At 35.7% G+C, this 11,054-nt stretch overlaps 1 protein-coding gene across 1 annotated transcript; it reads right to left on the reverse strand.

Annotated features, from left to right (window-relative positions):
- Positions 1-7,929: 7,929 nt before the first annotated feature.
- On the reverse strand, positions 7,930-10,094 carry LOC107869220 (probable LRR receptor-like serine/threonine-protein kinase At3g47570). Its single transcript, XM_047411483.1, has 3 exons — positions 9,592-10,094; positions 8,349-9,085; positions 7,930-8,261 (listed from the first exon to the last, which is right to left on the reverse strand). The coding sequence occupies exons 1-3, from the start codon at positions 10,092-10,094 to the stop codon at positions 7,930-7,932; spliced, it is 1,572 nt and encodes a 523-aa protein (XP_047267439.1).
- Between the last annotated feature and the right edge of the window lie 960 nt (positions 10,095-11,054).

The raw sequence follows: 11,054 nt of genomic DNA on the forward strand, positions 1-11,054 counted from the left end.
GTCGTCCAAATCCACAGACTTTCGTGAAGGAATAATTCCCCTCACTATACCCGAGGTTGTGAAATATTCCTCCCAGGATAAATGGCCTTCAATCCGACTATAGCGGTACCTCAAATAGGCGGATTCTTCGAACACACTCACAATTTGAATGATCACACTTAGAGTATTTTTAAGACAAGAAGAAGTAGTTTGTAATTTAAAAATTTCTGTCCCAAAACTTGTGGATGAAACCAGATTATTATAACCATAAGATGCCCCTTTGAAAAGGTGGCAACGGTTCAACTTAGAGGTGTGTCTGTTCTGAAAAAATTCATGGCTGCAGTATTTTGCTGAAATAATGCACTGGTTCACTGAAACAATGTGTATTTTCGTTGAAGAATTGCAACTTTCTAAAACTGTGCAATCTTTTGTAACAGAAGCAATAATCTGAAATAGTGCATAAATAGATCTCATCGATCAATCATTTTATGAAGCCGAAGTCGAAGCCGAGCGACGATAATGAAGGCGCGAGGCATCATTTATTTCTTGTCTCACTTGTCATGTGGAGTAAGTGTTCATCATTATAAACACTCCAAAGTTCCATTCTCCCACAAATGTAGGAGAATTAGTGAACTTTCCAATTTGGGAGTAGTCCTTCTAAATTGGTGTCTCCTTCTTCTCCATTTTTCCATTCACACTTCATTTATATAGTATGAACCCAACAGTAACAATTACTTGATGGGAGATCTTCGATATAATCTAGCTTTAATTTCCATGTTCGTATAAGCAATCATAGATTTACTTGATGGGAGATCTTCAATATAATCTAGCTTTAATTTCTATGTTCGTATAAGCAATAATAGATTTACTTGCTGATCATCAGGCTACCCTCGGATTCTTCCGTCCACATATTAAAGAGGTGAGTGGAAAGGATAGATCCCAATTATTGTTTGACTTCTTTGTATTAGTTCACTTAAGTTGTGTACGTGCTAAGGAGATCTCGTTGGGGTAAAACGCCATGCTTAATGTGATAGAGTTGTTGTCAATTCAATATTGTTGGCCTGTGATGCCTACTGAGTACATGTGCTTTCCATACTCATGCATTCCGCACACGAGTGGACCATGATGTTTGATTGAGTCAGAAGCTCTACTTTCTGTTGGCTATGTTGTTTTGTTAAGACATATGTATGTACTCTTTATCGCTGTTAAGACAAACTCTATCTGTTGTTGTCACTAATTTATTATCTAATCCACATATGGCTGGTGTCGATAAGCGTCAGATATTCTGCTTATAATCCTTAGAGTTATCTCTTTTTAACAACGGAAAAGGGACAAATATTCCCTTGAACCATGATAAATGGTACGCATATATTATCCGTCATCCTTTGGGTACACATATGCCCCTACCGTTAATGAAATGGTGCGTATATGCCCCTCACACTAACGGTAGGGACATATGTGTACTTAAAGTATGACAAAGGGTATATGCTTACCATTTCAACAATGCCTCTTTTGCATTACCATTGTACAAATATTGAATGTGGCGACGCAAAAATGTTCATATACTAATTTCAGTAACTGGTCTTAACAAAGCAAATGAACTTTGGGGATTTGATGACATCAATAATTCCAGTACAACAACATCATTCGTGGGGGGGTTATCATCTTGAGACCTCTTTGTATCAATCCTGCATTCAAAAATCATTCAAGCTAAGTAACTGATATCTTCGTTGGTATTTACCTGGAACAAGTTTTTCCTTTCCGTAAAGCTCTTTCATTAAAGGGTTTGCTGCCCATTGATTTGATTTTTAGGCTGGAATTCAACAATTTTATCATCCCAAGATAAAACAACCTGATTGGCATACGTATATAAGCACATCAATTATGATAATCCCATTTAAACCAACAACTTCCAGGAACATACGAACTAGTCAATTGAAAGCGTTCATGTGAAATGTATAGCAATGTTCAACTGGCAACTATAGACTTGGAACAACCAACCATAGGAATTAAGCATGAAGAAACTAGAATCGACATCAGTAAACATTTTAAAAGTGGCAGGAAAGAAATACACATGACCTAGAAGTGGTTTAGAGTATCCCAAACTCATAAACAGCAAGAGTTGAAATCCAGATGAGAAGAATTAGATAGAGGGGCAGAGAAAGGCCTTGACAAGAAAAACTAAAATCAAAAGCATTAGGAGCTGAGTTTTTTTTTTTTTTTTTTTTTTCAAAAAAAAAAAAAGTAGCAATGACAATAGGATCTTCGACACTAAAATTTTATAATTCAGAAATCTCGTTAAACTCAAAGTACAAATCTGACCCCAATTAGCTCATTTTAGGAAATTTTGAATCATTTATCAAGGGGGACCTACAGTTGTGAACTAGATAAAGTAGCCGAGCTTGTCCTTAAAATACTGTGCTTACCGCTGTTGCAATTCTTAGTTATTCCCAGTGAAATATATTTGGTTAAATTTTCATGAAAGACCAAAGACTTTCGTTATCCTTGATTCTGACCATGACTATTATATTTAAGTATTGTGTTTTTATGTTTATAACGACAAAAAAAACGAGAGAGAAATAAACCCAGAAACTGAATCCTAAAGAGAAACCTGATAACTGGCAATATCTGGTGCAGCTGCTTTCATGTCATCTTCAATTCCTTCTGATGGTGTGGAGCTGGAATTAAGATCTGAATCTTTGGAATCCATCGCATGCTTCAGATACATCGGAACCCATCACTATATCTCCAGGCCAACGATAAAATTGCTTGATTGAATCTTCCAACAGTATGTAATCTTCCATCTACAGAAACAACGAGCACTTGGCAATGTGATGATTGAACAATATTACCTACTGATAAAAAGACGGAGAATGCCTGGGGTAAAATGACAATCAACTAAAAGAGGGTAAAAAACAATAAAAGTGGTCAGTAATGCAAAGCATGTGTCGTCCACTACATGGTAACTTCTTAACACAAGATACTTAATCTCCCCTCATATGAAGCAGCCAATGAAGTAGGTACAGCAAGCAAGCAGAGTACAGTCGAAAAATGAACTTGAAAGAGACAACACTAGATGAACTAATAAAATTCATACCTTGCAAGATTCCATGGACTGATGCTGAATAGAGACCATGTCAGATGAGTTGACTGGATGCTTTTTAATGGGGAGATGAGGAAGATAACGTTGACCAAGAAGAAAATAATGTTATCCTTTCGTACTTAAAGTAATCATTTAGGTAAAGAAAACTTGTGATCATATTCGATACTCCCAAAAGGTAGAGAATGCATGAATGTGAAGGAAGGAAAGATCTCAGAAGATACGAACTAGCCATTCAGGGCTTCCTGTGTCACTCAAACACAAACCACTTCTAAAATGGAGTTCAAATAGCAAACTAATTAGAGTGCTTTATTATTAAAAGACATAATACATAAACAGAAAACTTGACATCAAATTATAATTATGACCTTTTAACTATACAAAAACAACAAAAAAACAATTCAATCTTGTAACACATATGCGTGAAAATCGCTCCTACGTTAACTACTACTCCAACCAAATGCTGCCACCTAATTGAAAAAATACACATAGATTTTAGATATTACACAAAAACTTAATATACCACCATCACAAATACATGTACTTTTTAGATTTTTTCTTTGAAAAAAATAAAAAACAACTGCCTTCATTAAAATAATATTCAAGTCCGATGAAAATTGAAAGGTTCATTTAGAAGAAGCTGTGAAATCCGATGAAAACCCTAAAAAAATTTCATCTCTTATTCCCTTTCAATTAAGGAAAAATTATTGAAACTTTCCATTGGAACTTCACAAAATAGAAGTCGTTTAACATGAAGTCTGCACCATTCCTTTACAAATTTTAGCTCTTCGGATTTTTCAAATGAAGCATACACCATCGTCTAAAGGAGAAACCGAGAAGAGCATTAGATAATTGATCATACTTTTCTTAATTGGGTTACTTTTTTTTTTTTTTTTTTTTTAGAGTTGTTGGAGAAAATAAAAAGAGAATAAAGTGGAAATTTGATTTGTAAATATATAAAAAGGATTCACTAAGGGTATAATAGTCATTTAAGCATTTTTTTTTTTTTTTACTATTGGGGGCTCTAATTTTTGTCCCACGTGCGACATTTTGAGTGTAATCCCGCATTTTGCTAGGTAGGATTGGAGTATTTTTTTGTTCAGTTTTTGTATAGTTAAAGGGCTTACTTGTGCACGAGCAAAGTTATAGGTCATAATTATAGGTCTTATTTATGTATTATGGCTTATTAAAACTGTATTTGTTTACCAATTAACAATTTAAAAAGAAGACTGGTTAGAGAAGAAATTCTCAATTCATGGATAATAACAAATAAAGCAGAGATGTAAAGCTCTTATACACCATACCTTGAAAGATTTTGCAACAACACCCGATGATATGTGTAATATATAAAAACAACTAATTAATATGTGTTAAAGATATAATGAATGTACTATAATTTGATAGAATCATGAAATGTTTTACACTTTAATAGTGACCTAGTTTTAATAAACATATATAGGTGTCTATAGATAGATAGAGTAAATCCCGTATGTATATATAAAAGTGTAATCTAATTAGAGGCGGATCCAGGATCCGAACTCATCAGGTGCCAAGTAATTCAATCGGATTATTCATTTTTTCGATCTATAGGATAATTAACAAATCAATCAATAATAAAAGAATAATAATAAAATGACCAAACTTAAACTTTTAATAATATTACTAGTATCATAATATCCATAATTCATTACAATTGCCCACAACGAGTTTTCATATTCTGAAAACGATCAACGATGACATCATTACTTACATTTTTAAATACATCACGCTCTATGTAACATACTAAACAATCATTTAAATATTGATTGCCAATACTATTTCGCACTTCATTTTTTATGTTCTTCATGGAAGAGAATGTTCTCTCAACAGTTGCCGTAGCGACGGGTAAAACCAAAGTCAACTTCACAAGTAAATAAACAAGTGAATAAGTCTCTACAAGATTTGCCTCAACTAATGTGTTTGCCAAATCATATTTGTCTCAACTAATGTTTCAAGACAAGTTGACAAGACCCTTTTTCAATATAATATTTGCTCACTTCATCTCGTATTCGAGGATCATAATCATAAATAGGTCTTCTTTCTCCCGGATTGGCTTTAAGTGAACTCAAATCGAGTTCAGTTATAAGACAAGAACGATTGACATTGACATTACTAGAACTTGATTGTGAATAATTAACCTTCTTGAAAAAATTCTCCATCTCAAATTCTCAATCACAAAACTAGAACACTTTCTCCTAAATCAAGTTATCAAGATACATAGATAATTCCAAATTTGGGTTTCTAGGCTCAAGAAAGAGAAACAAAATAATTTTTTAATATAACTTACGGAGAGCAAACAAAGAGAGAGAGCAAGCAGCAGCACTGTAGCAGCAGCAGGAAACCTCAAGAACAAGAGTCTCAGTCGATGTTTTGATTTGGAATTTGGAAATAGTTTTTTTTTTATTTGGCAATAGGAATTTGGCTTTGCTTGGTATCAAGTACGCGTTGCAATTATTAACAAAGCCAGCTGGGCCAGCAGGTTCCGAACACAAGAACTTGGAGCTACAAAACCAGCTCTTTGCCACCCGCACTAGACAGTGTCTTGTTATTTTGGGTGATAGACTTAATTTTTAACTATATCTGTATATATATACAGCTATATATATAGAGTTTCCGTCGAAGTTTGCGGGTGGCGTGCCACCCCCACGGGCCTTAATAGATCCGCCCCTGAATCTAATTATCTAATGCTTAATTACTTATTTAATACAATGTGATTTCATGCTAGGTCGTTAACTAGCTAATTGTTATATATAAAAACATACAATATGTGCTAATGAATGTACCTTATCGAAATTAACTAAAACTTAACTCATGTAGAAAGAAATGTCACGAGGTAAGAGAAAATTTGGCAACTAAGCCTCTTCATGTTTCCATTTAGCAAAATGGACTGCCCTCTTCAAGTTTTCAATTAGCAAAATAGCCTATTTTTATTTTCTCATTTGTCGGACAGATAACAAATCTGTCTATATATCTGTCGGACAGATAATAGATCTGTCGGATTGATAATCGATCTGTCTATATATCACTCAGAAAGATAATAGATCTGTCGAATTGATCTGTCATCAGTCAGATTGATCTGTCGGAAAGATAATAAACCTGTCTAAAAAATGAGCCATCTCCCTAAATAAAAATTTTTTTGGTCCATTTAATTAAAAAATAGACTTAGAAGGTCTATGATAGACATAGTAATTAAATTTCGTTTGCCCAAACATCTATTATGAACATTAGCATAAAGTCTGATGAAAATTTTAAAAGTTATTGTTTACAAGTAAAATAATACCTCTTCTTCATTTTTTAAAAATTCCATTTTCTCTCTCTTTTTTTTTTTTTGAAGTTATCAGCGATATAGTAAAAATATAATGTATAAATTTCCCCTCCAAAAACTGTGGCATTAAAAAGTAAATACATATTTATAGAAAAGTTTGGTTAACTTCCACAAATTTTAATTACAACAATTTCATGTCTTTCTTGCATCCTTTTAAACCTCTATAGACATCTTCATGATACATATCTAGAATGTCAGTTAGACCTTCATGATACATATCTAGAATGTCAGATAGACGAACCTGAAAAAGTAAAACTAGGTAATTATTAGAAATAATTACAATGTCCATCAAGTTCACTTTGTCCTCCCTCGTCGCCGCCTTCCCACTTTTTGCTTCTTCGGCGCCATTTTCACTAGTGATAAGGATAAGAGAAAACGTAGGAGAGAAGAGCTGCTCAAATAGGAAAGTGGTAGGCGAAGCAAACAAAAGCACATGTTATGTGGCATTTTTATTTCCCTTTCTCGATTAAAATAGGTGATTAATACTACTTAGAGACAACATAAAACAAATATACTCATCATTGATTTGTTTGTTGACCATTAGGCTACCTCGGATTCTTCCCTCTAGATATTAATGAGGTGGCCGGGAAGGATAGATCCCAACTTATTATATACGGATAAGGATATTTCTCGTCAATCTAATACTGATATAGTTCCTAGAGCCATATTCTTTGACTTTCCTAGAGTGTATTAGTATATTCCTTCTATTTTCTTACTGGAATGGATATTCTAACAACAACGGCCTAGCTTAGGTAGTTGGCAGCACTTTATCGTGAGCTGCGTCGGAAAGAGTATCCAATTTATGCTTTATGGAAAGGGTACTACTTAGGGTATATAATATTTCTAAGTTGGTTCTCACAGGTAAACAAAGAGGTGGATCATCTGATCTTAAAATAGGTCATCCCGTTCATCCCATTCTTTGATTATGATAGTATTGGATCGTACGATTCTGAGCATCCTGCTTTTAACATTCATTCTACCAAAAACGGATTGTTAGACATTACTCGAACAGAAGGTAGAAGATTAACAGGAGGCATACCTGGAGCTAATTTAACTAACTGCTCATTGTTAAATTTACAGGGTCTGGTCAGTATGGCCGCGACAAGGACTTGGTTTCAGATGGGAAACTTAGTGAGTCAGCATAATGGGGAATCCAGCGAATCGTTGAAAATAACAGATCCCTTCTGCAGTGTAGGAACAAACAAAATCCATTTATATTACATGCCTATCTGTATTCATACAATTAATTCCTCTAAAATATTTTGGTTTTACTTATTCAATTTACAAGTTCCCCCTGTTGCAACAATAATACTAAGAGGAAACAGTGAGATGTATTGCAACCATCTAGCATTTCTGAAAACAGAATCATGCACAAATCAATTGCTAAAACAAAACAATACAAAACAACAATCTTTACATGAATACAGCAATTTAGAAAAAGTTGAAACAAACAAGTGAGTTGGAACAACAGATTCCAAAACCAAGTTCAATATGCAAGAAGTTGAATCTTGATCTTCTGCAGCATCCCTACAACATCTTTCATGGTTTTCCTTCTTCCCGGAGATTCAGCACAACAATCTAATGCAACTTTCATGATTGAAGCCACAACATCTAGCTCCTTCTGATTACCAGTTTCTGTTACCAAGTTGGAATCCACGATGTCCATTATTGCCTCTGGGAGTGAATAACTCACCCATTGCTTCAAGCTAAGGTCACCCTCAAACTCATTAGGCTTTCTCCTAGTAAATGTTTCCAGCAACATGACCCCATAACTATAGACATCACACTTTGTTGACACTCGTCCTTCCAGTCCATACTCTACAGTTAAATAATTCATTTAAAGATGCAATATGCTTTCTACGTGGGAAAAAAGAAAGGAATAATCAGCAAAACAAAGAGAAGTACCTGGTGCAATATACCCCAATGTTGCTAAGGTTTTAGTGTACAAATCACCCTGATCTTCACCAAGCAGTTTTGAAATGCCAAAGTCGCTGAGGTGGGCAACCATATCTTCATCCAGCAAGACATTACTAGGCTTCACGTCACGGTGAATCACAGGCAACGAGCACCCATGGTGAAGATATTCCAAAGCACATGCCACATCTATCATTATGCTTAGTCTCTGCTTGGTGTCAAGGAAGTAGTTGTGCGAATACAAATACTTCTCAAGACTTCCATTAGGAATATACTCGAGCACTAAAGCATTGAAATCAAGATTGGAACAACTAGTAATGACTTTAACGAGATTCCTATGGCGAAGTCGGCACAAAACTTCACATTCCGTATCAAAACTCTTGAATGCCGCATCCAGTTGCAGGTTGAACACTTTAACTGCAAATGCAGTTCCACTTCTGAGAACACCTTTGTAAATAGAGCCAAAACTTCCAGAACCAATCAGATTACTCTCGCTAAGCGCATCAGTTGCTTGGATCAATTCATAGTATGAAATTCTTTCTCTTGTTAAGGCAGACAATGAATCAGCTTGTTGAGGAGCTCTTTTACCTTTTCTATACCTTATCCAGAAAAAAATAATGGTGCTAGGAACAACTGCTAGTGCAATTTCCAGCAAAAGAAAAAGAACTAGCAATTTTTTCCTATTTGATCTGTGCTTTGATGAAGTGGGGCATGGCGGGGCACTAAATCTTGAAGAACCACACAATGCTTCATTGTAGATGAAAAATTGACTCGAGAGGTTCTTCAGGAACTTTTCCGGGTCGTGTAGTTTGTTATGTCAGCTCCAAAAGGATAAGTTGCATTGAATTTGATAAAGTTTCGAGGAGTTCATAATTGCATAAAAGGACTTAAAGTAATGGCTGCAACACGTTAAGGTACTTCTTTAATAGTCCTTATACACCTGCCAGACCGCTCCGAAGAATTCATGATTTATGTATATTTCAGGACGGTGAGAGGAAGTGTGGATTGATTTCGCATAAGGTGTAGAAAAAGTTGGAACAAAGTTTTGGAAATTTTCTCTGTCTATATTCCTTGTCAATGACCTTAACTTATACAAGCTAAACTAAAAAAAGAATATTCCCTTCTAAGCTAAACAATGAAACTAGAAATACTAAATATAAAAGAAGAAGCTTCTCTTCTAAACTAAAATAAAGTAACCTTCTATTCTAAGTTGGCCCATGTTCTTGTTTGCTACTGAAAATGTTTATTTCGTCCCAAATGTTTATTTCGCCTAACAAATGAAGCTTTCTTGTTTGGATCAAATGACGCTCTTCCTTTATTCTCAACACCCCCCCTCAAGATGGAGGGGATCGAAGTGAGTCCCATCTTGGCAAGAAGACGGTGGTGCGATGGTCCAAAAAGGGACTTTGTGAATATGTCGGCAAGTTGATCCTTTGAAGGGAGATAGTGAAGAGAAATTAGCTTGGAAAGAAATTGTTCCCGAACGAAATGACAATCTAGCTCCACATATTTTGTGCGTTCTTGGAATACGGGATTTCTAGCGATATGAATCACTGCTTGACTGTTGGAACAAACGAGTATCGGCAAAGTCGGTGGAACTGATAGATCTGACAGTAAGCGAGTTAACCAAGTGATCTCCGCAACTAATTGTCTCATCGATCGATATTCTGCTTCAGCTGAGGAAAGAGACACAGATGCTTGTTTCTTAGATTTACAAGAAATGGGAGAACCTCCCATGAAGATTAAAAACCCATTGATTGATCAGCGAGAATCTAGGAAAGACGCCCAATCTGCATCGCAAAATGCATTGAGGGAGAAAGATGGAGAGGCAGATAAGAAGATCCCTCGACAAGAATGTCCTTTCAGGTAACGCAGAGCCTGTAAAGCTGCTGCAAAATGTATATCGCAGGGAGTTTGCATATATTGACTCAATGTTAATACTGCATAGCATAGATCTGGCCTGGTATGAGTTAAATAATTTAACTTGCCAATCAAATGCCTGTAAACAGAAGAATCTAACATGGGTGTTCCTGATGGTTCAGAAAGTTTACAAGGACGGTCCATCAGAGATGATATAGGATGCAGATGAAAAATGTCAAACTCTTGAAGCAAACCAAAGGTATATTTCCTTTGACTGATGATAATTCCATGATCTTCCCTTAAAATTTCCATTCCCAAAAAGTAATGTATGTTAGAGTGGGTAAAAGTCCCTTATTGGTTGAGGAATGGACTGGTGGTTTGCTTATATGGACTTGACAGATCCTCCTCTCCTGATCTAGATTTTAAGGTTGAGTTAGGACTAAGGTCCATTTCTTGACATGGTATCAGAGCCAGGTCCATCCCCGTTTTGGGCTCCTGGTCCATGCGTCAGTTACCAGTTGGGCCTGGGCGTGAGGGGGTGTTAGAGTGGGTAAAAGTCCCACATTGGTTGGAGAATAGACTGGTGGTTTTCTTATATGGACTTGGGCAATCCTTCCCTCTTGAGCTAGCTTTTGAGGTTGAGTTAGGCCCAAGGTCCATTTCTTGACAATGTAGAAGTCCTAGGTTTTTTATTTTGAATTCAGAATGAAGAAACTATTTTAGACACTCAATCTCTTTGGTGTCACTACCTGTAATGAGGATATCATCGACGTAGACAGACACAATAGATATCAAAGAACCACTCTTTTTGAAAAATAGGGAATAATCGTTGAGAGA

The sequence above is a fragment of the Capsicum annuum genome, chromosome 4 (genome assembly GCF_002878395.1).
Source record: "Capsicum annuum cultivar UCD-10X-F1 chromosome 4, UCD10Xv1.1, whole genome shotgun sequence".
In the NCBI taxonomy this organism is placed as follows: Eukaryota; Viridiplantae; Streptophyta; class Magnoliopsida; order Solanales; family Solanaceae; genus Capsicum; species Capsicum annuum.